This window comes from Vombatus ursinus, unplaced genomic scaffold (assembly GCF_900497805.2).
Source record: "Vombatus ursinus unplaced genomic scaffold, bare-nosed wombat genome assembly UNPS02014799.1, whole genome shotgun sequence".
NCBI lineage: Eukaryota > Metazoa > Chordata > Mammalia > Diprotodontia > Vombatidae > Vombatus > Vombatus ursinus.
This window is the reverse complement of record NW_020954577.1, coordinates 40,545,142-40,572,478: the sequence shown is the minus strand read 5'-3', so window position 1 is coordinate 40,572,478 and position 27,337 is coordinate 40,545,142. Positions and strand designations below refer to the sequence as shown.

The following is a 27,337-nucleotide window of genomic DNA, read 5'->3' as shown; positions in this document are numbered from 1 at the left end:
ATAGAAGTTGGTATTTCAGTCGATTTGTACAGTTGCAGCCACCGTCGTGTGAATCTAGATTCTGGACTTCAAGTCTCCAGTGCTTCACATTCAGTCAAGAAAAGTCTGTCATGATTGCAGCACGTGCCGTTTTCAAAGTGCAGACTGTGGAAGGATTGAAGATAATAAAGATCAGTTTAAAAATGGAAAAAAAAAGGATACTTTTAGGCTCTTTGGTTCTTGGAGAAGTTGAAGCTGTAGATGTTTATGATTCGTGCATGAAGGTCGTGGATATTTGTCTCTTGCCAAAGTTGTCAGGGTTGTAAGTAGAGTACTGAAAGCTAAAATAAACAGCAAATTCTACTTTGTGCCAATTAAAATTCACTTTAAAGCAGCATTTCTGTTTTTCTTCACTGAATGCATTTCATTGGTGAGTATTACTAGAAAATTAACTAGGAACAAGAAGTAGTTAATTGGTGGAATTCAAAAAAATTATTTGCTTTATTAAAAAATAAAGAGAGCAGTGTTTTGTAGTTTCCGTAAGGATGTGATATTAACAGTAGGAATTTATCCAAAAAAATCTGCTTCTTGTAGCTTGCTTTAGTATTTACATTTTCTGTGAATAATGTTTGATGTTTATTTTTGCCTACTTTTGAACAAATTGTTAGAGCAATACTTCTGAAGACTTGAAGTATACTCAGTTGCTATTGCAAGGTCCTGGAATAGAAAGATAATTCTTAATACTGCAGTGATTGATAATGGAAGTTTAACAAATTGCATTAGCATAAACAAACTGTTCAAATAAAAACACAGTCAGTTTTTCACGCTATTGACCCTGGTGTTGAAATAGCATAAATACATTTGGTTCATTTTTAGAAGAGGAAAAGCTAAACTACACTGACTTGATATAGAAAACTATTTCCTTATAATTATTTAATCTTATAATTCAGTTTTCTGCTAATATTTTAGAAAGGTTTAGGCAGAAACTGCATTGTCATTGTCCTTTTTTGGTATTTTGAGTTGGAATTGAAGAAAGGCAAGTGTTTCCCCTATCTGCTGTTCTCTGACCCTGTCTGTGTTGTAGTTATTGGCTTGGAAGATTAAGGAGCCTTAGAAGAAAGTGATTGGCTGTAGAATAAAGAGCAGCTTAGTAGTGTTCATCTCTGTAAAGCCCAGTGACCTCAATCAGACATGTACTTGGAGGCCCTGGGATATTCAGGAGATTCACTACATTACTGTATTGAAAACAAGAACAGTCCTTATATCTTACTATGGAGAGAGTATACCTGGAAAAGAAGGAACCACCTGTATGTACATAGCTTGGGGAGTGGGGTGGTGAGGGAGGAAGGGATGGAAGGGGAGAAAGAGAGAGAGAGAGAAAGAGAAAGAGAGAGAGAGTAGGAGATCTTGATTTTCTTCTTTTTTTTCTTCTCTTTCCTAAACATATCTTTGAATGTTTAGTAGTAAAAAGTGAAGAAAAAGCCAAGGCTATCATGCTTTGTGTCCTTGGCTGTGCAAGTAATCTCCAAAAAAATGAATAAATCTTGTATCTAGTGAGCAATGTTTGTAGTATCTTTATTAGACTGTAAAATTAATAATGAATAATTGCAACTTATATAACAATTGTTCTTATTTCTTTGACCAAAATGGTACAGAAAAGATAATTGTAAGATTTTAGGTTTTGAAAATAATTTGGTCTTTGCCAAGCCATGTGACCCACATGGTTTTAGCCATCAGGGGCATTTAGGGGCCCCAAAGTTCAATTTTTTTGTGACTGTAGACTTCACTTGCTAGTTTCATGTAATTCAAAAAATGAATTTGTGATATGGGTGATTTCTTGAACTATTTTGTTAAGCTGAGTTTTGTGATCTTTAAGATGCTGACAGTGCAGGATTTGGTATATTAACCTTAATCAACTTATTTTGGTGAAAATAATAACTCTAGAATTTTATTTTTTAAAGTAGGGCATATGCTTTAGAGCCTTGCTGTTTTTCTCATTTTAATTAGTCTCATACTGCCCTATTGGTTACTTGTCTGAGGTTAACCACAAAAGTGTTTAGCTGTCAGGTATGGAGATTTCTTCTAGCTATTTTTAGTATTCTGTTTATGTGCCTAGTGCTATAAGAATGAAAAAGAAAAGCACCTTCTCTAGTTCCAAGTTTAAAAATAACCATAACATACTGTTAACAAATTGAAATGTGAACTTACCCTTAAATAAGTAATGCAGTTTAAAATTCAAGGCCATGAACTATACCTGTATTGTTTCTATATGAGTTTTTTTAAGAGAAATTGATACATTGTAATTAAGTAAAGGACATAGATTTCTTTTTGGTAGAACTAGGAATACAAAGTAATTTCCTTTACTCACGTTCCTTCATTCTTTTCCATTTTAAGTCAAATGTTTTATAATATAGCCATGTGTCTTAATGCTTCAGTCACGTATGGTTATTGCTTTATTTTTATATTCTAATACTCCAGTGGAGCTGAAGTATAGCCAAGTGTTGCTCTGGTTAAGAGTGCTGGACTTGGAAGTCTTGAAGACTTGAATACAAATCCTGCCTCAGATACTTTTTAGTTGTGTGATGCTTGGCAGGACTCAGCCTCTGTGTCTCAGTTTCTTTCTCTCCGGTTCTTGTGAGGATCAAACGAGATATCATATCAATCATTTGCAAACCTTAAATCACTGTATAAGTGCTGTTCAGTTGTTTTTCAGTCCTGTCTGACTCTCTGTGACCCCATTTGGGTTTTTCTTGGCAGAGATACTATAGTGGTTTTTCATTTCCTTCTCCAGCTCATTTTACAGATGAGGAAACTGAGGCAAATGGGGTTAAGTCACTTGGTCAGAGTCACATAGCTAGTAAGTGTCTGAGGCCGGATTTGAACTTGGGAAGATGAATCTTCTTGATTCCAGGCCCAGTGCTCTATCCACTGTGTTACCTAGTTGCCCGTGTAACTGCTCACTATTATTAATATCATTGTGGGGGTATTGCATCCCAGCTTTGCCTGCCCATCCTGTGTAACTTATCTATATCTTCTCATAAATTTGGTGCAGGGGGTCCTCCTTGCTTTCTTACAACCAATGGGGGATATAGGCTGTCTAGTTCACTGCATGATTGACCTATTTTTTTTCCTAGTTGTGCGTTTCTCTCATGTCTTTTTATGCTGTACCTGCTGTGTCCCAAGTCTTGTGTTAGGCATTGAGGATATAGATAAAAAAAAAAACCTGTCTACCTTCAAGACACTTACTGGAAGAAATCAGATAAAAGAGATTTTTGACTTGTCTAGGATTACATTGACCAGTAAAATTTGGGCAAGAAGCCAGATCTAATAATTCCCAAGTTCAATGTTCTTTCCATTATGCTGTGATGTTGATATAATTTTATGTACACTTTATAGTACATTAAGCTAATGGATAGTCAATGTACAGTATATTTTTGCCCATTTGCAAGGATTTGCATAATTTAAAATTATTTTTATAGTTCGTAAGTGCTGTATTTATATTTGTGAAATTTTAAAAAACTGGTTTAAGGTCAAGTCCTCATTTAGAAATGCATTTCTCGATTATGATAGTTATTAAAACATTTTATTTTTTATTCCAAAGTTACCAAATAAATTGATATATAAAATATAAGAGAAAAAGAGAATTGTACATGAAACCATGAATCTTAAATATATACAGCTTCCTTTTTCTTTTAAGTATATAAATTCAGTGTTTTTCCAGGCTATATGACATAGTTCTTATGGGGGAAAACATTTTTTTTGAGGGGAGGAGTGTTATCAGGAACTCAATGCAGAAATGACTATAAAAGAAAGCTGCACCTGCTCTAGAACTTGGAACCTAAGTGATGTGCTTGGGGTTGTTGGGTCATTTCATCTGCTTCTGTGTCAGAAGTAGTTATTGAACCCAGAGCTTCCTGATTCAGAGGTTGGCTCTATATCCACTACACCGCAGTGGCTCTCAAAAAACATGGTTATGGATAAATAAATAAACTGTATGCCAATATACACACAAGTTATCTAATAGATCTAAGTAATTTCAAGAAAGGTTCTAACAATTAGGGGAAGCAGGTGTCAGAAAATGCCTTGTACAGTGCCTGCTGCATGCCAGAAATGACACCTGAAGGAGGCTGGGGATTTTATAGGGTAGAAGTGAGGAGGGGCAACATTCCAGACATTGAGCCACCTGCCCCAGAGGTATGAATTTAGATAAAATCTTGCCCTCAGGGAGCAGCTCAAGCCAGGGGGAGTGAAGCAGTATGTGAAAGGAAGGGAGGCAGGCAGGATCCCTGTTGGGAACCCTTCCCAGGCCAGGCGGAGGTATCTATATTTTATCCGTTAGGTGAAAAGAAGCTGTTGAAGATTTCTCTTGGAAGAAGGATGGCATTACGTTTAGAGTTTGGGCTCTTGGCACCTCCTTGGAGGTGAAAATGAGGGCTCAGGTTGTGTTAATAGCTCTAATTTTCAGGAAGGTTTTCGTTTTTTGAGATGAGATTTGTTTTCCTCAAATTTAAATCTAACAGATACTATGCATCTATTATGTACTAAGGCATAAAGATGGGTGTTGGGATCACAGAGACCCAAGCAAAGCAGTGACTTTCTTAAAGTATATATTCCAAAACATGGATACAGATTTGAAAAACAGATCAACAGGTAATGTGAGAAGGAAGAGAACCCTAACAACTGGAAGAATCAGGACAGACTTCCATGTAGGGGAGGGTACGTGAACTGAGCCTTGAGTAGAGATGGAGATCTTAAGCTTTGGATGGAAACATTGAGTGGGTTGGAGAACAGCCTGTCTGAAGAAATGGAGATGGAAGGCCAAATTGGACAAAGAGCCGAGAGCAGGTCCCTTTGGCTGGAGCACGGAGTGCATGAAGAGGGAAAGGCGGAGAAGTATAGCTGGGGTCTGTGTTCTAGAGAGCTTTAAAGCCAGGTTTGCGAGTTTGTATCAGCAGGTCTTAATCTGGGGTCCAGGGACTCCCAAGGGTGCATAGATTAAAGGGGAATTAGGAACTAGGATGAGAAATAAATTTGCATCTTTACTTTTATGAATATCTAATTGGATTTTAACATTTCTTTCAATTATGAATTAAAAATTAATCTAAGGAGTCCATAGGCCTAGGTAGATTACCAAATGGTTCTGTGACCCTAAAGAGGTTAAGAACCCTGGATTAGATGCAATAGAATATCAGTGGAGATTTTTCAACGAGGGAATGATGTCCTATATGTGCCTTAGGAAGATTATTTTTGCAGTTGTGTGAGAGATGGGATCTGAGGGGGGGAGAAGTTGGATGTAGTTTCTCTTTCATTAACTTTTTGCACACTATCCTTTATATCAGATAAAAGCTAGCCGTTGTTAGCTAGTTTTGAAGGAGTTATAGAGTGTTGAATTGGTAGGCAACTTAGAAATTTGGAAATACAGAGTAAAATCCTCTACAGCAGGAGTGTCAGACATGTGGAACAAAATAAAAATACAATCGAATACAGATAATATGTGGTTTTCTAAGTCAGTGTGTGGCCAGAGGGTTTGGTGGTCCCTTTTCTATTTGAGTTTGACAACTTGGGTTCAGGGTCCATGATGGCAAAATTCCAGAGTGTCAGAACCTGATTAAAGTGCCGCTGGGAAATGTTTTTTTAACAGAATAAAAATACAGTGTAGATAATGTTAATTTGTGGTCTTCTAAGTCACCAGGAATCTGTTTGTATTTGTTTGGCACCACTGCTCTACAGTGTACCTAACAAGCGATCATTTTGCCTCTGCCTAACGCTTGTCTTAATGGGAGGCCTTCTTAAGGCAGTTGGTTGGCTAACTCAAAAACAAGAGCTGAAAGTTTATCATATTATCTTGGCTATTATTAGTTCAGGAAGAATCAGTGGCCTGTTGAAAAAACCTTTGCATTTTAGCTGCGTTGAATTGTAGGGGTGACTTTTAAATAGGTAATGTGATACTTTTAAATTTACAAAGAAATCCTATGAGATAAGAAATCCCAAATTAGAACTATTTTGGTAGAAATTGGGGGGTTAGGTAAATGGTTATTTTTTCACCCAAAATATTTATAAGGGTAAATCAGAAAGCCCTGAAATAGATGTGAGATTGATATTTGCAGATAGTATTTTGCAGCTATTGTAAAGGCACTGATTTTTCCTGCTCTCAATTTCTTTAGTAGCTATCATTTATATAGAAATGCTTTCCATGTTATCTTATTGGATTCTCCCAGCTATCCTGAGAGGTAGATACTATTATTATTCCCATTTCACAGATCAGGAAACTGGTCTGGAAAAGGTTAGGTCACTTGCCTAGGGTCACACAGCTAAGGTAGTATTTGAAGCAGGATCCAAATTTAGATCTTTCTGATCTCAAGGCCAGTACTTTAACCTCTCTGCCATATAGTGGCCTCTTGAGAGATCAGAAGAAATGGTATAGCATTAGATTGATATCATATTGAATACAAGTGGCAATGCAAAAATTCTTTTTTTTTCTTTTTATTTTCTCTCTCTCTCCCTCTCTCTCTCTCTCTCTCTCTCTCTCTCTCTCTCGTTACCACAAAAAATGCTGCTGTGAATGTTGTGGTATCTACAGGGCCTCACCTGTGTTTGAGCTCCTTGTAGGTTTATGCCCAGTAGTAGCATCTTGGGGTCAAAAGATCTGAACAGTTAGGTCACTCATAATTCCAACTTGTTTTCCGGAATTAGTTGGAGCAATTTATACCACTATCAACAGTATTATTAGTATTCTTGACTTCCGACAGAGCTTATAGCATATTTCTGACTTGTTTTGTGAATTTGCTGGCAATAGATTGAGGTCTCAGTTGTTTTAATGTGAATTTCTCCTATTATTAGTAATATAGCACAGTCTTTGCTATAGGCTTTGGAAGGATTGTAAGTTGTAGTATAGATTTACATTGGGGTGGGGGGCTGAGACTCCATCACCTCTAGGATCAAATACAAAATCCTGTTTGGCTTCAAAGCCCTTCCTAACCTGGCTCCTTCCTATCTTTCCAGGCTTCACATAGCTTACCCGTAAGTACTCTGTGACCCAGTGATCTGGCCTTTTAGCTGTTCTCTTACAAGACGCTTAGTCTCTTGACTCTGTGTGCTGTCACTGTGTGTTTTCCATGCCTGTGCCCTGGCCTCTTGGACTTCCCTCGAGTTCCAGCTAAAATCCTGTCTTCTACAAGCAGCATTTCCTAATCCTTCTTACCACCCACACCTTTCTTCTCTTAATTATCTCTAATTTATCCAGTATATAGTTGTGTTCATGTCTCCTCTGTTAGACTGACTGAGAACTCCTTAAGAGAAGAAAGAAGAAACTGCTTTTATTGGGGTGGAGGAGGGGGCTTTTTTTTGTCTTTTTTGTACACCTAGCTCTTAGCAGTGCACATAGTAGATTAATAAATATAGACTGTCTTACACACACTGCTACCAGATTAATCTTCCTAAAGCACCATTCTGATTAGCACTGCTCGCCTTAACTGCCTTGCCTAAAAGTTTTCAATAACTCTCTTTTCCTTTGCAGAGTAAAATCTAGACTCCTTATCTAGCATTCAGAAACTGTGATCTGATTCCAATCTCTTTTTCTCAGAAAGGTCATGCTTTTCTTAGATGCTTTCTTAAGATTAGGACTATATATGACACTGTTAAAATAATTAGGCTTATTTTAATCCTAGAGGTATTATAATGGCCCTTGAAATCCACTTTTTTTTTCTTTAGCTTTAGGGAGTTAATTTTAGATAGGTTACGTGTTCAGACACTGTACCAGTTAGGAAAAATACTAACGTTTAGCCGGAGGTTGTATTCTATGTCTAAATTTATGTTTCTGTTCATCTCTAGTTATTCCCTGGCCTCTTTGTTGAGGCAAAATTCAAATTTACTGGAAATGTTTGCTGATGAAACAGCAGATTATGTTATAGTCAGTGGATAGAGGTGCACTGGAAAGGAAAGTTGAGGAAACAACATACTTTTTTCTTGGCACTTCCTCAGTTTTTAGGTAGGTGACTACACTGCTGTCTCAGCTTTCTGCTCTGAGGTGCTTCTGGAGTTGATGTCCTTCCTCTACCTCTGTATTACCCTCTCTTTTTCTTTCTGTGAGCGGCTGGTTCTTGACTCCCATCTGTATAGTACTCTAAGATGGCTCCACATTTTTATACAGATTCTTTGGGATGTGATGAGTACATATTAATTCAGGGAGGAGTAGAACCATATTCCGCTTGGTTCTGATGGATTCAATCAAGAAGCATTCTCATATAACAAGAGTAGTTACTTTTTAAAAAAATAATTTGTTTTTAGTTTTCAACATTCACTTATATAAGATTTTAAGTTTTAAATTTTCTCCCCTTCTCCTCTCTCTCCTCAAGATGGCATACAATCTGATATGGGCTCTACTTATACATTCATAGTAAGCATATTTTCCCATTATATCATTAGTCATGATATAAAGAACAATTAGAACTAATGGGAGGAACCATGAGAATGAAGCAATAAAACAAAGCAGCAAAGGAAAAGGAGAGCCAATAGTACGCTTCCATCTGCATTCAGACTCCATAGTTCTTTCTCTGGACGTGGATAGCAATTTCCATCGTGAGTCTTTTGGAGAAAAGTAGTTACTTTTAAGGGGATGAAGCTAATCAGTTGACCTCCACCCTTACCTATTTGGGAATTAGAGAGGACTTCAGCTGCCATCTTGACCAACCCATCCATGGAAGGATTCACCATATCACTCAACCCACAGATGATCATTCACCCTCTTCTTGAAGATCTTTGGGGAAGGGAATGTACCAACACCCTTTGAGGCAGCCCATTGGGTTGCTATATTTGTTAGCAAGCTTTTCCTAACGTCCAGTCTAAATTTGCATTTTTGCAGCTTCTTACTCCTCTGGTTCTGCCCTTTAGACCCCAGCAGAGCAAGTTGAAACCCTCCTCCACATGACAGCCCTTCAAGTACTTGAAGGAAACAACTGGATGTCTCCTGAATCCACTCCCAGCCCACCCCTCCTTTAAGGTAGACATCCTTAGTTCTTTCTCTTCCTGATTGCCTCTTCTGGCCATTCTGTAGGTTGTCAATAGCTTTCTTAGACAGTGGTACTCAGAATTGACTGAACACAGTTCTCCACAGTCGGCCTGATGAGAGCGCAGGGTATAGTGGGGTTCTCGCTTTGCCCTTTCTGGAAAGTTATGACCCTCATAACACAGCTCAAAATCCCATTGGTTTTTTTGGATGTTCTAACACTGCTCACTCAGTTGAGTTTGCAGTTCATTAAAAACCCCATGTTTTTGTTCAGAAGCACTGTTGTCTATTCCTGTCCCCCCAGGCATGTACTTGTAAAGAAGGTAATTTTTGTATCTAAGTGTAAGACTTGTTGTGCCTATTGAATTTCATCTTAATTTTTGTTGTTGTTTAGTTGTTTCAGTCGTGTGTGACTCTTTGTGAGCCCATTTGGGTTTTCTTGGTAAAGATCCTGGAGTGGTTTGCCATTTCATTCTCCCGCTCATTTTACTGATAAAGAAACTGAGGCAAACAGGGTTAAGTGATTTGCCCAGGGTCACACAAGATTTTATTGAATGCTCTGACTTTGCTTTCCAGTGTGGTAGTGCTCTCTCTGTCTCTCAACTTTCATCTGCAGAGTTGATGAGCATGTATCTTTTTCTGTGCTGATAAAAGTCTATATTTATAATTTTTTGATAAGTGCCATGTTTTTCCATTTATTTAGTAGACTAGATCAGTTGTGAACAACATTTGGCTGTTATTGACCCTTTTCTTAAGAAAGAGCTTGTTCTTTCATAATACATGATTTCCTTGGGGAAATATATAATGCTGGGGCCCTCCCTACTCCCACACACCCCACTCACCTGCCTGGGGAACCTGAGAAATCAAAGAGGGCTGAGTCTTTTATTTTGTACTATTTTCTCTTGTGCTATGGGGCAGAAGTTGGTGCCTCAGACCTGGAGGTTTAACTACTAAGATTATCAGATTTCTTCCAGGTTTTAAAAAAATTGGTGATATAAATACACATATATACACACACACACACACACACACATATATATGCATAATATATATATATATATATATATATATAACATAGATAGGTAGATATAAAATGATAGGAATGCGATTCAGAATTCCTAAGTTGACAGTGCTCTGATCTTGAATCACTATTTTTTATATTTATTTTCACTGTAATTTGAGTTCCATGTGTGTTTTTTTTTCAGTAAGTGGTAGAATGATAAATTTGAATGTATGAGTAGAATTTGTCTTTGATAAGGCTACTTTATTTCTGAGTACCATACCTTTGTATACAATTAGAAATTCAGTATCTTGTTTGTAAACACATTGCTAGAATTGGATTAAGATAACAAAGACAGTTATCATTTATAAAAAGCCACACAAATTATTATTCTATATGTCTGCTTTGCATTTCCTTTTAATAAAATAAAGCAAATATAGATTAAAGGGCATGCTGGGAGCACAATGCGGTGAAATTAAAACGGTTATAATGAAAATGTTAAAGATTGTCCTTCTAAAGCACGGGATCCTAACCTTTTTTGTGTCATGGGCCTCTTCTCAGAATAATGTTTTTAAATGCATAAAATAAAATACATAGGATTACAAGAGAAATCAATTGTATTGAAATACAGTTATCAAAGTATTTTAAAAATCTGTAGACCCCAGAATAAAAACCTCTTTTCTATTTTTTTTCTTTTATTATTTTTAGGCAATTGGGGTTAAGTGACTTGCCCAGGGTCACATAGCTAGTAAGTGTCAAGTGTTTGATCTGAGGCTGGATTTGAACTCAGGTCCTCCTGACTTTAGGGCTGGTGCTCTATCCACTGGGCCACCTAGCTGCCCCGAAGACCTCCTTTCTAAAGACAAAAGTAGTAACACATTCTGCCACTTCATCATAGAATGCTTTTGAGGGCAACAATTTATCCTCTTTTTATTTCAAATATCCAAGGTAATTTATACCATTCTGAAGGGAGTACTTATGTCTAATATTGAAGTATATTATTTCAGGTTTGGGGACTAGCTTTAAGAATGACTAATCTCATGAATTAGCCTCAAATGCCTAGTCTATTACTCTCTTTCTCCCCTTCCTCTTAATAACTGCTTGGCCAGTGTTTTAGGTCCCTGCTGGAAATGCCATGTAGTTAATGTGCTGACAGATAAGTGCATGGTAGGGTCAGAATAATAAGGACAATGATACTAAGTGATTAAATGATTTAGGCAATTTTAATAAAGCATTTAATAAAGCATTAGAAGCCAGTGAAGTCTATGGCATTCAGTCCTTTGCTAAATTGTGGAAGCACAGTCTCTTTGCTCCCTCATTCATTATTTTATCTGGACTTGTGTGATATTGTATATTGCTTTGCATTATTATTTTTTTTGCCTCTAAGTAGTTTTAGGTCTGTCTATGCAGATATTACTTACCAAGGGATGAGGAAGGAGGTAGGATTAGTTGCTGTCATTTTAGTCTTTTGTTACCCACCATTGGGCAGTTATCTTTTAAAGGTTTATTTCTTCGCCATATCTCCTGGATGCTTTTGTTAATGATAGGGTACAAGATACTATAGCTTTTATTTGGATGAATGTGCTTGAAAAGAAGCCATTTTGGAATTCTTTGCTAAGCCTTTAGCCGTTAGAACATTCAGTTATTTATTTATAGCCCTGTGCCTAATGTGTATTCATGCCTATTCCTGAAGTTGGCACTGTTCCTGTTTGGAAGGTGATATATCAGCTTAACTCATTCACACCTGTTTAACAAATGTGCCAGTAATGATCTGCAGGGCTTCAAGGAAGGAGAAAGATATTTGTGGCTTGTTCACCTGGGACTTTCAGCACCATGGATTATATTTCACTTAGCATCTGGGGAACTTAAAAAATTGCCAAATATCCAAATATGAGGCATTTGATTTAGCTTTTATAAAAGTAAACCTATAGCAGCTAATATTAGTGTGATGTTATTTCTGTTAGGAAGGAGCTGTATTTGAAAATTTATACTCTGCAGGGGTTTTTTTTTCCTCCTTGGAAGAAGTTGGCCGTCACTTAACAGTTGAGCTTTGCCCTGATAATTAATGTAATATCCAACTGTTTGACCCAACAATCACTTCACCAATCTAGCTATCAGTCATTAACTTTTTGTTTATTTCACTGTTGAAAAATAATCTTCTAGTCATTTTGCTGTGCTAAAATCTTTTCATGTATGAATAAATGAGAAGAGCTGGTTCTAGAAAAAATTGATTTCTTACTGTAGAATATTGGTAAGCAAATCTAAAACCAAATTCTGGTGTGTTTTTTTCCCCTTTGGTAGGACTAAATTGTTTAATGATTGTCCTTCTAAAGCAGGGGATCCTAACCTCTTTTGTGTCATGGGCCTCTTCTCAGAATAATGTTTTTAAATGCATTCACTAAATTGTTTAGTGAAGATGAGCATGCCTGAATTTGTACCCTCATATTAAAAACACCTCAGCCCGTACCTGGGATCTCTGGATCAGAGATCTCTGTATCACCATTTATTGCCTCCAGATAACTGACCTTTATTTTTCAATTCAAAGAACGAACCAAAGGGGACGTAGAAAAGTACCTCCTCTCATGAATAGAAGTATATGAATATCAATTAAACTACCACAGAATTATTTTATAGAAGTAGAAAAAATAGAGAATTCTTTTGGAAGAGCAAAAAGTCAAAAATATCAAGAGAATCAATGAAAAAAAAAGTGTGAAGGAAGGTGGCTTAGCAGTTCCATATTTCAAACTACATTACAAAGCGGTAATCATCAAGACAATGTGGTACAAGCTAAGAAATAGGGCTGTGGATCAATGGAATTGTTTAAGTACACAATACACAATAGTAAATTACCATAGTAATCTAATGTTTAACCTAAAGGTTCAAGCTTTTGGGTAAGAATTCAGAATTGACAAAAATTGCTGGGAAAGCTGGAAAGCAGTTTGACAGAAATTCGGCAGAAATTAGAACAACATCTTACACGTACCAAGATAAAGTCAAAATGGGTACATGATTTTAGATGTACAGGGTGATACCATAAGCAGTTAGGGGAGCATGCAGTATTTTACCTTCAAATCTATGGATAAGGGAATAGTTTATAACCAAACGAGATAGGGAGCGTAAAATAGATGCTTTTGATTATGTGAAATTAAAAAGCTTTTGTACAAATAAAATTAATGCAGCCGAAATTAGAAGGAAAACAGAAAATAAGGAAAAAAAATTCAACAGCAAGTTCCTTTGATAAAGGTCTCAGTTCTCAGATATATATGGAATCGAGCCAAATTTATAAAATTGTAATAGCCATTCCCCAGTTGATAAATGGTCAGAGGATGTGAACAGGCAGTTTTCAGAAGAGGAAATCAAAGCTATCAATAGTCACATAAAAAGATGCTTTCAGTCACTACTGATTAGCGAAATGCAAATTTAAACAATTCTGGGATACCACCTTATAACTATTGGATTGACTATCATGACAGAAAAATGGCAAATGCTGAAGATTTGGAAAAATTTTGACACTAATGCACTGTATGTGAACTAGTCTAACCATCCTGGAGAAAAATTTGGAACTATGCCCAAAGGGTTATAAAATTGTGCACACCCTTTGACTCATCAGTACCATTTCCTAGGTTGGTATCTCAAAGAGATCAAAGAAAAGGGAAAAGGATCTGTATGTACAAAAATATTTGTAGAAACTCTTTTTGTGCTGGTAAAGAATTGGAAATTGAGGGGATGCTCATCAACTGGAGAATAAACGAAGAAGTTGTGAGATATATATATATATATATATACACACATAAAATATATATGGTGATATATAATTATAACGGAATACTATTGTACTGTAAGAAATGACAAACAGGATGCTTTCAGAGAAACCTGAAAATTCTTACATGAAATGATGCAAAGTGAAGTGAGCAGAACTAGAATATTGTCCATAGTAACAGCAATATTTTAAGGATAAGCCAAGTGTGAAAGACTTAGCTCCTCTGAGAAAGCTAAATATCCAAGATAGTTCCAGAGGACTCATGATGAAAAATGTTACCCACCTCCAGAGAAAAAGTGATGAACTCTGAAAGCAGATTGAAGCATACTTTTTAAAAATTCTCTTTATTTTTATTTTCTTTTGGTTGTTTTCTTGTGCAACATGGTTAATATGGAAATATGTTTCGAATGGCTTCACATGTATAATCAATATCAAATTGCCTTCTCGAGGAGGAAGAGGAGGGAAGGAGAGAATTTTGAACTCAAAATTTTAAAAATGTTAAAATTATTTTACATGTAATGGGGAAATATTTAATAAAATGATTTTTAAAAAAGGTTAAAAAAGTGTATATACAGTTCAATTAAGCAACCATTTATTAAACACTTTGTGTAGGATAGTCCTAGGTTTTGGGGATATAAAGACAAAAGATTCCTTCCCCTTAAGTATCTTTTTTGCTGGACCTTGGGAGTGGAAGCCAAGGGTGACAAGTAATAATGTACTTCCTAGTGTACAAGACACCACTAAAGGTCCCTCAAAATCCATCTAATCCCCATTCCTGAGCAATAAGCCAGTCTTCAGCTAATCACCCCTAGAAGCACCCTTCTGCGGGCTCCTTCTCTTTGTGGGTAGCTCCGATGGTAAGGCAGAAAGCCTGCAGTTGCCTCTTTCTAACTTTGATAAATTGTTTGTAGTTTTGCCCTCTGGGGCCAGGGAGAACATGTATGAGAGCTATACTCCAGATGTTTGACCAGGGTACAGCTGTGGGGCTGGGGGAAGCAGCACCTTCCTACTCCTAGAACCGGCTGCTTCTCCTAATTTAGCCTACGGCCAGGTTAACTAATTCTTTTGGTTTTAGTGTCAATCTGTTCACTCCTTTGGAGTTGAAAGTCAACTAAAGCCCTGAAGATCTTTTTTTCAGGTGAATTACTCTCTAGCCAGGACTTGACACTTGCGGGAAGTGGATGTGGCAAAGGAAAGATCCAGACGTGCTCTAGGACTGTTAGAAGAATACCCTTCTGTGGCACAGTGACTTGTGAGGTGCTCAAGAACATTTATGGAATTGATTTGGGGAGAAAGCACTTTGAGTTGGAGGCATTGGGAAAGTTTATAGATATCCTTGCCCAAGAATTGTCAGGGAAGAAAAGTGCTAAAGAGCTTAGGGTGGAAGGTGTGGATCTTTTCATATGTGAGCTCCATTTGATTCCTCAGCCAAACAGAAAACTTGTCTTCTACCATGCAGCCGCAACCCCCTGGGGACTTGTGACCTGACTAGGCTCACCAGGCCTCCATGTATTTGTTGGGTGGGAACCAGGAAGGGTAAACACCTGGCACGCTCTGTATAATCCACCAGCAGTGACAAGTCCGAGCATGATCTAAGGTCTGGACCCCCTCTCTTTACACTAGTTACTTGTGTGTATGGATTGTAACAATTATAATTGGTTATAATGATGACTGTAGAGTACCATAAAAAAATGGAAGTGTTTTCTCAATTACTAAAGGAAGATAAAATTAATTTAGTGTCATTTTAGAGCCTCACAGTAGGAGGCTCAGCAGATACGATTTACAGTTGACTGATGTGGATTTTAGCGAGCCCTTAACTATTTCATAGCCTCCCAGATAAAATCCACAATTACTGAAGAGTTCTGCATAACTCACCAGACAGGGAAAACCAAGCAGATGAAGAAAGCTAAAATCCTTATTCTTTTATCTTTGCTGTTCTCTATTAATGAAACATAGAAATATATTAATTAATTTTGACAGGGTTTGGTTTGTCTTGTCCCCCAGTGTTTGTTTGCAAATGTGACTTTCACTTCTATGTGATTGTTTCAGGTTGCCAGCTTAACGAGACTTATAGAAACACAGATTTCTTGCCAATATCTCCATATTGATCCCCACAGATATTTGAATATTTAAGTATTAACTTCGAAGCCTTATTTTTGACAACTTAAGTACTCGCTCTCTAACCACAATCTAGTACAGGTGAGAAGATTTAAGTGACCAGAAAGAAAAATAAAGAATTTGATAGCTTACATTGCTCCTCTACTTCTCCCACCTCACCTTTGATTTTAATATACTAAATTCTGGTAGAAACCTTTTTGTTTTCTAAGAAAGTGAATACTCCTAGTATGCTGAGTAGCCTTCCCTTTTATTTAATAAATCTTTTACTTTTGGTATAGCCTTGAATTTAGAGAAGAACTTCACTTTGAGCTTAGACCCTTTTATTCCAAATCCAGTGCTTTCCCCACGGAGCTACACTGCCTCTTTTAAAACTGAACACCAGAGCCTAAGAAATGTAATTGCTTCTTTTTGATTTGGTTAATTTTTTTATAGTAGAAGAAAACTTTCTTTCCAGAAAGCAGTTTTTTTTTTTTTTTTTTTTTTGCAAATTCTAAATGTATTTTCTTTTGGGTTAATTAACTGCATTAGATATTGAGTCATGGTAATGTGATTTCTTAGTGTGTGGCTGTTTTAATAGAAGTTGGGAAAAAAAAAAAGAATTTGAGCAAGAGAACTGGTACATTTTAAAATCTTGTCTACTCCTGTAGTTGTGGCCTATGATTGCAGCATGACTTCATGATCCAAACATTTGATTACATCACATGGATCTGTGATCTCATTGGTTTAAAGTCCCTTCAGTGGTAGAGGTTGTTCACCATCCATGTCTGCCTTCCGTAAATTTGCCGTGGGGGCCTACCCAATGTACTGGAAGCCTTTGTCACTTTCTCCTTGTTCAAGCATTTAGTTTGGCTAATGTCTCCACTTTGGTGTTTGGGTTATTAAAGGAGGAGGTCAAAATGCTATAAGGAACATCACCTTTTTTGGTACGGGTGGGAATATCACAATCAGGCATCTCTCACAAATACTTGTACATGCCCTCTCATCGGCGACTTCTGCTCCCCTGCCTCCACTTTTATAACCTATTTTCTTGTGAGCAGGCCCAATTACCCATGAACATATCCACCCCAGCTGTCTCCCTTTACTGTATTTTCCTAGTTCTCTTCCCTTCTCAATCGAGTTGTACCTTTTCCCCCCAGTTAACATTGGGTTAGATCCACTTTCCCATACTGTTACCTTAAGACCTAGCTCCTCTGCAAAAGTGAATGATTTTGTCCTAATGCTTTCCTTTGGCTGTGTGGTATTGATTGTTTAGATCCTTTTTCTGTCCATGGAGATCATGGTTGAACTGCTCTGTGTCTTAGTGGTTTCGTAAGTGAATATAACTCTTGAACCCTCCAAAAAAATACCTGGCAACCAACCTTCTGATGATGAGCACCTTGGAACAGAACTTAGCTGTGGTTGACTGAGGCCTATCCTGGAAGTTTTTCACCTTAGTAGGACCAAGGAGTTTTTATTTCACTGGCTTAGCTTTGGAGAATCTTTTAGTGAAAGAAATAGCTTTCTACTGTAGATTTTCAGAATTGCATGCCATATGTGTTTAGTACCTAATTTTTCATGTGATTGGCAATGAAGAGAATCCCATCCCCTATTTTAATTAAGTAACCCAGCATTTCCAGTTCCTTGGACATTGGTATACTCCCTCCTTACTACTTCTCTCCACCTACCCACCCACACACCCACGCTTCTTCTCCCCTCTCCTGCTCCCCCCTCCCACTCCTGACAGATCAATGCATGACTATAATTTGCTTTTTGTTTTTAGGGTCCTGATGAAGAAGCAGTTGTGGATCTTGGAAAAACCAGTTCAACCATCAATACCAAATTTGAAAAGGAAGAACTGGAAAGTAAGTACTTGAACATAATTAAGTCTGTAATGCGTCTGATTACTCCTAATAAGTATGACTTTTTGAATTTGTATATTTATTGAAGGATATGGCCTATCCGTCAATATTCTCACTTCTCTGCGTAAAATCCCATTTTAAAATATTGATGACTGAACAGATTTCAGGATATCTTTCAGATGTCACAGACATATAGCAGTTTTAGAGTCTTGGAATTATAAAATTTGGGGGCTGAGCTTAAAATCAAGGTAGAAAGTCAGGAACAGGCACTTTTCCCATTTTTTACTCCTGATAAAAATAGGATCATAGATTTAGAGCCTGAATGGAGCTCCGCAGAGGTTGTCCAGTCCATCCCGCTCAGTGTACAGATCAGGCAACTGAAGCCTGCCTGTTAGGTTCCTTATCAATAGATTTCACCCAAACGAAATAGTTGTGCTTCACTCCAGAGATTCGTGGTTTCCTTAGCATGGGTATGCTCTTTGCCAGCGAAGGCTGCAGCTGCTTCTGGGTCTTAGTAGCCTTTGTTGCTGTGGCTAAAAACATGTCTTAGACAGATGGTCGGTCCTGCAGCGGTGAGCCTGTTTGAACTCATTAACAGCCATGGATGGAAGTTGTACTTAAAGCATTTTCTGCTTCGTATGACCTTCAAGAAGCCAGTGTCACTTGTGTTCTAAAATAGGACTAGGGGTTTATGAAGAAGTTAGCTATAATTTAGGGGCCTAGGATCAGATTAACATACTATGTAAAGTGGCAAGTTATTAAGCAATCAACTTACAGCGATATTATCCTTCACATTCTTTAGTAATGTAAGGATCATAGATTCAGAGCTAGGAGGGGCATGAGAAGTGATCTAATCCATTGCCTTCACTTTACAGATAAAGAAACTGAGACCCAGATAGGCTAAGTGATTTACTCAAGACCAGTGGACAGAGCAAGAATTTGAAACCATGACCTCTTTCCTGAGATTTAAAAAAAACTTTTTTTTTTTTTTTTTACTGGAACTCACTAGATAATGTCTTATCTGTTCCTCTTGCTGCAAATACTGAAAATATCCTTTGGCAAAAAGAAACTTATTTCTTCATGCTGCTGGGTTTTTTTTTTTTTGCCTTCTTCTGGGCTAGTTCTTTTGTTTAAGGTTTCTGTGTGGTGTAGTTGCATTCTGACCTTCAGGATTTGAACATTGGGATTCTCTTTCACCCTTGTCATATGGTTGTTTGTGGGTTTGTATGCCAAAGGAACTGTAGGAGTCCTTTCTAGAGCCCCTCAAGAATACCCGAAATGAACCACTCTTTCTCTTTGTAAAGACCCAGCTCTTTGCTCCTTGTGTGCTGAAGGTTTCTTAATTGTTTAGTTCTCAGAAATGTGAGAAAGTGGAGGGATTGTAAGAAAAAAAACCTTTCTTTCTTTCTTTGATAGCTGGGTTGCCACGGATCCCATTGTAAATGAATAGCTAGGTGGGTGTGGTGAATAGAGAGCTGGGCCTGGAGTCAGGAAGACCAGAGTTCAAATCCCTGCATTAGATACTTAGTAGCTCTGTGACCCCAGGCAAGTCATTGAACCTGTCTCTGCCTTAGTTTCCTCCACTATGAAACAGGGATAATGATAGCACCTATATCCCAGGGTTGTTATGAGGATCAAATGAAATAATTGTAAAGTGCTTAGCACAGTGCCTGCTACATAGTAGGTGCTACATACATGTCAGCTTTTGTTATTATTATTATTATGATCCTCATCATTAGCTCAAAAAATTGTTGGCATATTTGAGTGACTGTTATGAACCTTACCTACATCCCAGAAGTATGTGTTTTAGTTTAGGTCCTAAATCCCCAAAGTCATAGAAACTAAATTTTCTTGGTTAGAATTTTAGTTTTCATAACGATAATATATTTTACTTTCTTTACTCCATAACGATTTTTCTTTCACCATCTGGTGTAGGCTTGTGTAGTCACTTTTAAAAAGAGATTTACTTGTTAGGGAAGGACAGGAACAGAAATTGGGGTCCTCCTTTCTTGACTGCCCTTGGTACTTGGTGGTTCTTTAGCTTTGCAAGTCTTCGTTGGTCAGATTGAACAAGGTGCTGCATTTGAAAGGTGAAGTAAAGTGGGGGGAAGACTCAAGAGCAGAAACAAAAGAACAGCCATGACAAGTGGATTAAAATAATCTGGGTTTGAATCTCCTCTGTTGCAGATAAGACCCGGGGTCAGTCATCTTCTCTGGGCTCAGTTTCTCATCTGTGAAATAAAAGGTTTGCACTGTATGATCTCTGAGATCTCTTTCACTTTTAAACTCTTTGGTCCTGTGGTTTGTGATCTTTTAAAAAAGTTCTAGAGCCATAATTCTGGGTAATCTCATCATTTTATTAATAATACCAATATGTTTATTAATAAAAGGATGGTCATTTGGCCATCTCTCTCTTAGCCCAGAGACCCCTTATGGTGGTGGCTCGCAGTTTATATGCTCTTGGAAGAGTAAGTGTTCTGAGGGTGGCAGTCAACTCTGATTGGTTAAAAATTAATGAGAACATGAATATTAGAATGAGAGGCTGGGCTATTTTACAGTGAGGGTCTTGGAGTGACATCGTGTCCAAGAGAGACTGTCCCTGTACTCAGACCACCCCCCACCCTTGGGCATTCTATTCAAAGAATTTATCCTCACCCAAATCTGAGTAGAGTACAATGGCTTCCCCACCTGGGTGGGGTCTGAACAAGATTGTTAAGAAAGTTAATCCATTCTCATTATCAGCAGCATCCTTTAAGAGAATGAGCTTTTGAAATCAGGACTTTAGAAAAACAGGAAACTCTAGATCTCCCTAAGTCATTGGTTATTAATAATAATTTCTCTTGGGTTGAAAAACAAAGAAAAGAAGTCAGGGAAAAATGATGAATTTTCAGTAGTTGGCTTTCTGTTCTTCAATTTTTGTTGATGATAAACTCACATGGTTTCCTTTAATCATAGTGCTTTAGATTTATAAATATTGAAACCATTAGAACATATGTTGAAACACCAAAGCCCTGCCAGAAGGTGCCCAGAGAGTGTTGTTACAAGTTTTGGGCTAGAAAATGAAGCCATTAGATAATCAGATGGTGTTTTAATATTGCTAATGGTGGAGGTGATGGGCATTAGATGGCAGATCTGGAAAGAAAAGAGCTAGAGGATGGCATTTGATTTAAAAAGAGAGTGATGGTCCGTGCCTAACAAGGAATGGCGATGCATTTGCCTGATGTCGCCTCAGATCTATCAGGAGGACTTTAAACCTAATGGGAAGTGGGAGGGAGAAAGCTGCTGACATAGATCCTCTAAGCTAGATACTGCAACAGGGAGAGGAGAAGAGCCGGATTCTGAGACAGAATTGAAGCAATGAGCCAGAAGTAAAGTGTCTGTGCCGAACAGCAAGTTTACAAAGTATCGGGAGTAAGTTTGGGTGAATGAGAGAAACCAAGCCACAGAGGTGAATGTGACCCCTAGATTTCCCTGAGCTTTGGTGGGATGTGAAATATGGCCTTGGCAGTCCAGGCCTTATTAAAATACTAGGTATAAAAAAGAGGAGGGAGGGACATAGGTAGCGTTTAAATTCAGAAAAGCACTTGTGAAGAAATTGAGGAACAAGATGGAGGAGAGGTTTGGTAGAGCAGTTGAGAGTGTGAATGAGCACTTATTGGGGTCCCCAAGACCCTCTAAGGGAGTCTTCAAAATAAAAATCATTTTCATGATCATATGAGGATGTTTTGATTTCTAATACTGTAAATATTGATAGCTATGACACACATAAGCCAAAGCTCTCTGGGGAATTGTCAGTAATTTTTAAGAGTGTAAAGGGGTCTTGAGACCAAAAAAGTTGAAAACTGCGACTGCAAGACCTCTTAGAGACATAAAAGTTGTGGCAGAACAAAAAGCATGTTGCCATTGGAGTAAACTGTTGACTGCCTGGACAGGAAGAGGAAATGGAAGGCGAGCTTCAGAGGAACAATGTCGGTAATGACAGGGCCTTCAGTTACCTGGCGGTTTGCTAATGCAGTCTTTCTGCCCAGAGCAGAGCAGTTAATCATTTCTTGACTTAATGATAATTTCATGCTTCAAAAGTCAGAGGAGGCAAAGAAGGAAATTTCTTATTCTGGACCCAGTTCAATTATTCTGCAAGTATTTATTAGGTACCAATTATGTGCAAGGCACTGGGAATAAAATGACAAAAATGAAACCATTTTTGCCCTTAAATAGCTTACATTTTATTGGGGTAAATAATATAGATATATACAAAGAGAACAGGGTCTACTCTGGCCTCCTGTGCCAGGCCTCCCAGTATGTACCATTTCATCCCTCTCCCAGGGTTTTCTGCTATTCTGAAGAGGGCTGGGAGGGTGTTTAGGCTCTCTCCCCCTGGCTTCAGCCTTCCACCAATGGCGTTTCTCTCAGTTTTAGGGGCCCCTTTTCATTTAACCACTCAACAGTCAGTTAGCTTTTTTTTTTTCCACAAAGGAATATTTATTCCAAAGCTTTAGCAAGAACAAATATGCAAACATTTCTCCCAGTAACAGGGGGGTGGGGAGGGAAGAATTCCCCATGTAGTCTAAGTTACTGGGGAGGAGAGGGGATTTATGTTCACAACTTCGCCCAGTTCTTTATAGCATCATCTTACCAAGTTCCAAATTCAAATTTTCTGTTGGGCTCAGCAAGGCACCCTGTCTTCTTGCAGTTTTCCTGCTGGGGCTGGCTGTAACAACTTTGAGATATCATCTCATACCTATCAGATTGGCTAAAATGATAGAAATGAAATGACAAATGTTGGAGATGTGGAATATCAGGAAAATGTGGAAAAATTGGGACACTAATATACCGTTGGTGGAACTGATCCAGCCATTTTGGAGAGCAATCTGGAATTATGCCCAAAGAGTTAAAAAAACTAATTATACTGTTTGACCCAGCAATCACTATTAGATCTGTTTCCCAAGATGATTAAAGAAAAAGGAAAAGAACTTATGTTCTAAAATATTTATAGCAGCTTTTTGTGATGGCAAAGAACTGGAAATTGAGGGGATGCCCATCAACTAGAGAATGACTATACAAGTTGTGGTATTTGATTGTGATGTAATACTACTGTGCTGTGATAAATTATGAGCAGGTTGGTTTTAGAAAAATATGGAAAAGACTTGCACAAAATAATGAAAAGTAAAATGAGCAGAACCAAGGGAATGTTGTATATAGTAACAGCAATATTGTTCGAAAAACAACAGAACTACTGAATTATTCTGAATATTATAAATACTCAAATCAACTATAGAGGACCTATGAAGGAAGGTATTATCCACCTCCAGAGAAAGAACTGATAAATAGAAGTATGCATAACAAATACATATATACATATGTGTGCACACACGTATATATATACACATATACATATTAACATATGATTTGTGTCACATGGTGGCCTTCACCTTTAGTGTGGGGTGGAGAGAGAGGAAGACAATTTGTAACTTAAAGTTAAATAAGAAGAAAAAAAGATGGGCTTTTAAAAAAAGTAAGAGAATATTAGGTCATTAAAAGCTTGGAGTAACTTAGAAATCTGTACTTCCCCTTTGTTCTATATTTTTTGATGACTTGGATAAAAACATATCTTCCTGACAGCTGCTTCTCTGTCACCTTTACTGATTTCTCTTTTTCTTCCTACTCCTTAAAGGTGCTCATCCTGAGGGCTCTATCTGTCCTTGGCAATTTGTTCTCTTGACGCTCCTGTCTTAGGTGATTTTCATGAATCCTTATTGACATATCACTTCTGTGTGTATGATTCCAAATCAGTGTCTCAAGTACCAGTTTTACATTTCTTGATATCCATTTACTCTCTCTGCCTACCACTCCTTCCTGTACCTCCAACTCAATTTTATCAAAACCGAGTTTGTCATTTTCCCTCCCAAACTTCTTTTTCTCCTGGTCATATAATCTTAATGTTATATTTGGCTTTCTTTGTCCTTATCCTAACAATTTAATCAGTAGTCAAATCCTGCTAATTGTACTCTAGAAACATCTCTTGAAATTCTACTTTGATTTGCCTTTGTTTTTTTGCTGAAGCCATTCCAGTTCAGGCTCCCCTCACCACCTTTCTGGAGTATTGTAATGGTCTATTAACTGGTCTTCTTGGTTCCAGTCTCCCACGTCTAATTTTCCCTTCCCATTGACATTTCACTTAATTTTCCTAAGGCCTCTGTCTGATCATGCTTGTCTCTTACTTGGAAATCTAAAGTATTTCACCCTTGCTTACTAGATAAAAGCGATGGGGGTGGTAACAGGAGGATCAGGCCATGGTTAGAGGGGGCTTTAAGGTTTGCAAAGCTTTTTATGTACATAATAGAACAGATAATTAAATGCTTACTATACGTTTACATACATAACAATTTATCTACATAATATAACAGATGATGTAACAGTTTTACAGATGATGAAACTGAGATAGGGAAGGTGAGTCTGCATAGCTTGTAAGCCTCAGAGACAGGATTCAAAGCCTGGTCTTCCTGAGTCCTAGCATATGACTTATCTACTAGATGAGGTTGCCTCTTACATAAATCCCCTGTCTGCTTAAAGGTTCGTTTCTGTCTTGCTGTAGTTTACCTTTCTGGCCTTATTCTAACCAAAGTGAACTATTCGTTGTCCTCTCTGCCTTTCACCCTGACCCTTGTGTCTGGCATGGCCTTGTTTTCTCCTGTACTCCCCACTACTCTCTCCTTCTGGATTGTGAGTTTAAGGGCAAGCACTCTATCTGAATTCATCAGTAGTTCCCTAATGGTGCAAACATAGCATATGCTAAGTAAATCATGTTTATTAAAGTGGATGTGATTCACAAAAATTCAAGGAAATGATTTCTATCAATCATGACTTTGAGCATTGGAGTTCGTCTGATTATAAGATCAACCTAAAGAACATTGCATTGAATTGAGGAATTCTTTGGAGCACTATGGTAAATTTACACAAAATGAATCTTGCTGCAAAATTAGCGTAAATAAAATAACCAACAATGCTGTATACTATTGATTTTCACTTCGTTTTCTTAATGCACTTGTCTGATCATGCCACTCTTCTCAGACCAGCTTAGTACATTTTGTCTGTGAAAGAATTTAATTTTCTGAAATGATAATTTTTTATAAAATTGAAAAACAAGGGAAACTGTATTAATGCTTGTCAGCACCAGTGATTCATTACCACTTTAGCAGCGATGTCATGCTTTTCGTTTTGATGATAGTGGGAGAAAGGAAACGTTCAGTTAACTTAAGATTTTTTTTAAAGGATGGGCATATTTATAGTCAGGGGAGAAGAAGCCACTGAATAGGGAAAGATTGAAGAGTATGGACATTCTGTTGGAAAAGATGGGAGAAGACGGCATCAAAGGTACATGTATGTTGAAGGGTTTGCGTTGGCAGGAAAACTTCATCAGAGATAGAAACAAAGAAAGCAGCATAGGGGAAGACATCTGAGTCACAGGGATTGTTTCCTTTTTTGTATTTGAATCCTCAGCATCCAGCACAGTCCCTGGAACTTAGTAGGTGTTTTCCTGGATACTCTCTTCTCTTTGGGTTTTCATGCATTGCTTCTTGGTCCTCCTACCTGCATAATTGCTCTTTGTCATTCTCTTTTCCTGGTTCTTCACATAATACCCCTGACTATGGGACTACCGCAAGGCTCTTTCCTGGGCCCTTTTTTCTTCTCTCCCTGTGTTTTCTCCCTTGGTGAACTCTTTGATTCCCGTGGGTTTACTTCTTTCTACGTAGATAACTTTCATATCTATGTATCTGGATGGGCATCTCAAAATAAACGTGTCCCAAACCAAACTCCACCTTCTTCCAAACTTTTCTCTTTCTGAAGAGGGCACCACCATCCTTCCAGGCATCTAGGTTCACAACCTCGACGTTATCCTGGACTCCTCCTGCTTCCTCAGCAGTTCAGTCAGATGCTAAAATTTGTCACTTCTGCTTCCACAGCTACTCTTGTGTCCATCCCCTTCTGTCTGTTTAAATAGTTCAGGCCCTTATCATCTCTAATTTGTCGTTTCAAAATAGCTTCCTTATTTGTCTGACTCGCCTCAAGTCCTTTCCTTCAATCTGTCTTCCATAGAATTGTCCAAAAGCACAGGTGCTACCAATAAACTCCAGTTACTCCCCATTGCCTTGAGGTTCAAATACAAACTCGTGTTTGGCTCGTAAAGCCCTTTATAATCTGGACCAGCCTGCCTTGTCAGTCCTGTTACACATTACTCCCTTTTTCACCCTTTGCATCTAGCCAAACTGGCCTTCTTGCTGGCCTCATGAGTGATGTTTCTTCTTCCGTCTCTACACCTTGTCCTGGAGGTCCCTCTCGCCTCTTTTCCCTCTCTTGGAATCCCTCGTTTCCTTCATTACTTAAGTCAAGTGTCACCTTCCACATGAGACCTTTGCTGATTTCCTAAGCTGCTAGTGTCTGCCCAAACCATATCACCTTGTTCTTATTTTGTTTCCTTTATACTTCAATATGTGCGCATTGTCTTCACTCTTTGAATGAAGATTCCTAGAAGGCAGTGACTTTCACTTTTGTCTTTGTATCTTCAGGGCTTACCAGCACGTCTGACACATAGTAGGCACTTGATCCATGAGTGTTGATGGGTCTAAAGATTTTTCTCTTTGGCAGAGAAGATAGGGGCAGACTGAGTGAGCCAGCCGCTCTGTCTTTTTTTTATTAAGCTTGCAAATTAATAGTTGTAGCCCTTTGCTTTCTTTTTTAGTGACTTTGTTTTCATTAAGAATATCATTGTATTTGAACCACAGAGAAAAAGGGAGTAAATGAAGCAGGCTTTTTTGCACTTTGGTTTATATTTTGTGGCAACTGAATAGTTTGCATTTGGAACAAATTCTATTATATCATTGTATGTATTTACTGTTATGAAACCTTTAATATGTTTTTGGTGCTTTTTAAAAACAGGCCATCGAGCTGTGTATATTGGTGTACATGTCCCATTTAGTAAAGAAAGTCGCCGACGTCATAGACATCGTGGTCACAAGCATCATCATCGAAGAAGAAAAGACAAAGAATCAGATAAAGAAGATGGCCGTGAGTCTCCTTCTTATGGTAAGAAGGGTGGGAAAACACTTGAGGAGAGTTAGTTTTAAGATAGATAGAGGTGGAGGTAGGGGCTGGAATAGGAGAATGAAGGAATTTATGCCTTGGTTATTGAGATATAGACTGGATGAATTTATTAGGGACAAGTGGAAGGAGGAAGGGTTTCCTCGAATAGGTTTGAGTAGAAATATTAGACAGAGGCTGGTACAATTCTTAATGGTGCTTGATGTTTTTATTTGATGTTGTTAAGAGACAGAAAATATCAAAGAATGACCTATGAACTATGTTTGTCTTGGAGTGACATGAGAAGACACTGTAAACAATTAGGGAGAATTAGATAAAACCTCCAGAATCCATTGCAATATCTGGGGAAAAGAAAATGGATGGGGAAACTATTCAGACTTAATTTTCCTTCACTTTGACTTGTGGTCTCTTTCTTCTCTGCCCCCTTGGAAACCTCTTCAGAAGATTACTCCAGTGTTCAAAGTTTCCTTAGCCTTGGCCACCAAGGCTCCTGAGGCTTCTTTTCCTCCCTCCTTGGCTGCTTCCTTTGCCATGAAATTCTC

At 37.9% G+C, this 27,337-nt stretch overlaps 1 protein-coding gene across 3 annotated transcripts in view; it reads left to right on the top strand.

The window, feature by feature from the left end:
• Positions 1-1,238: 1,238 nt before the first annotated feature.
• The window catches only part of SLC4A7 (solute carrier family 4 member 7), a 91,784-nt gene continuing 65,685 nt past the window's right edge, over positions 1,239-27,337 (top strand). For all 3 annotated transcript variants that reach the window (XM_027872400.1, XM_027872399.1, XM_027872401.1), the window contains exons 1-3: positions 1,239-1,286; positions 17,621-17,702; positions 26,634-26,780. In XM_027872400.1, the coding sequence (XP_027728201.1) occupies positions 1,251-1,286; positions 17,621-17,702; positions 26,634-26,780 (265 nt within the window). In that variant the 5' untranslated portion in view covers positions 1,239-1,250. The remainder of the gene's footprint in view (positions 1,287-17,620; positions 17,703-26,633; positions 26,781-27,337) is intronic.